This window comes from Myotis davidii, unplaced genomic scaffold (genome assembly GCF_000327345.1).
Source record: "Myotis davidii unplaced genomic scaffold, ASM32734v1 scaffold512, whole genome shotgun sequence".
NCBI classification, from domain to species: Eukaryota; Metazoa; Chordata; class Mammalia; order Chiroptera; family Vespertilionidae; genus Myotis; species Myotis davidii.
Window position 1 is genome coordinate 1,158,369 of NW_006284323.1, and position 1,878 is coordinate 1,160,246.

At 51.9% G+C, this 1,878-nt stretch overlaps 1 protein-coding gene across 1 annotated transcript in view; it reads left to right on the plus strand.

Annotated features, from left to right (window-relative positions):
• FAM3B (family with sequence similarity 3 member B) overlaps positions 1-1,878 on the plus strand; it is a 29,822-nt gene that overhangs the window by 13,371 nt on the left and 14,573 nt on the right. The window contains exon 4 of the mRNA XM_015568966.1: positions 15-73. Coding sequence (XP_015424452.1) covers positions 15-73 — 59 coding nt within the window. The remainder of the gene's footprint in view (positions 1-14; positions 74-1,878) is intronic.

Sequence of the window (1,878 nt, forward strand, 5' to 3'; positions counted from 1 at the left end):
TATTTACATTTCAGGCTCATAGGAGAAAAGATTGGAAATGTTGGGAGAGGAATAAATATTGCCATTGTCAATTGTAAGTTATTAAATATTTTCTTTAAAACTTTTCTAAAGACTCTGATGGGATTTTTCCCAGATACCTTGGGTTTTCGATGGTTTTTGCACTCGGTCTAGTCTAGGTTTATATTTTGATGTGTTTTTAAAATTATATATTTCACTATTTTTCCAACGCCTCAGTTTACAGATTATTTGTAGTTCCAAAGAAAACACAATGAAACCAAATATAGATTTTTAAGACAAAACAAGGACTGGCAGAGGCGGGTGAGACCAGAGGAGCAGACCTGGGCCCCACTTTGGCTCTCAGATTCCTGGTGGCCCAGCAGAAGGCGACACATCTGCCAGGTCCTGCCTCCGTGTGATAGAAGGGACGAGGGCCTCCAGGGAAGCCAAGCTCGGCCTCTCCTTAGGCCTGGGAAAGATGACCGCCACTGGGGGCCCTGACGATCGCAGGTTTGGGGTGTCTCTGAGAGCAAGCTGAGCACGTGGTCCAGTGACAGGGGGGCTGCAGGGACCCAAGGCAGAAGGTGCCCAGCGTGGTGATCTGAGGGGAGCCTGCAGCACACAGCAGAGAGCCCTGGGGCGGGAACTCTGGGGTCCCTGTGGGAAGAGGAAGGTGCAACAGGAAAGCATAGGATGGAACCTGGTGTGAAGCAGCCGGAAGGCAGCCAGGGCAGCAGAGGAGCGTCTCTCTGACCCCCCACATCAGCAGCACCAGGGCAGGCAGAGCATCCTAGGCTCCCAGGAAAGAGACGGGGAAAGAACAGGCTGTTAGGTTAGGTGGCTCAGGAGGCGGCGCAAGAAATAGAGACTCCAGTGAATCAGAAAAGAAAGGAAAGGAAAAGGTTTATTCTGCGTCCCCGGGAGACCCACGTACCCCAAGGAGAGGGCACGTGGATTCACGCCAACAGGGAGGGGGGTGCTTTTTTTATACTGCGGTTGGGTGAGGGGCGGGGACATGAGCTGAGGTATTCAGCTGAGGAAGTTTCAGCTGCAGGGGGTCAGCAAGGGATTCAGGAAGGAGGCGGATTCAGGCTAACAGGGAGGGGGGCGCTTTTTTAATATTGCAGTTGGGTGAGGGGCGGGGACATGAGCTGAGGAATTCTCTGCTGCAGGGGATGGGCCGGGGTATGTGGATTAAGGGAGAAGAAGCCAGTATCTGTGTCTGGCACCTTGATCTGTGAGAAATTCCAGGGGAAGTCCATTTTATCTTTTCATGTCTGCATGTATCAGATCTTGGGCTCTCTCTGACCTAACATCCCGGGGCCTTTTGGTGATAAGCTGACCACGGGCGGCGAAGGGGGGGAGGTTAAAGGCCAGGGTTAGGCAGAGGCAGATCGGAGGGGAGCCGAGTGTAGGGATGGAGCAGGAGCTGATTCACAGTCACTCATGACATCTCCGTGATCCAGAAGCGGATGAACTTGAGGAGGCAGGGGGCTAGGAGAAAAAAGACACAGATGAGAATCAGGGGCCCTATCATGGGTAGGACCCAGGTAGCTAAGGGGCTTTGGAACCAGCCGGAAGGAGAGTTGTCCTGGAAGTGTCCTGCATGTAGTTCTTCACTCAGCTTAGTCAGGGTCTGTACGTTTACGTTTTGCTCCACTACAGCGGACTCGTTGATGTAGTAGCAGCATTCTTCCTGAAGGAATATGCAGGTTCCTCCTCTTTCTGCAGTCAGAAGGTCTAAGGCTACTTGGGCTATTGATGTTATTGATGTTATCTGCCGCTGTAGGGAAGCTAAAGAAGCAGTAGTGGACTCCAGGGCTAACTGGAGCTTGTCATTAAAGTACTGAGCAGAGAGCAGAAAGTTCCCCAGGGACCCCA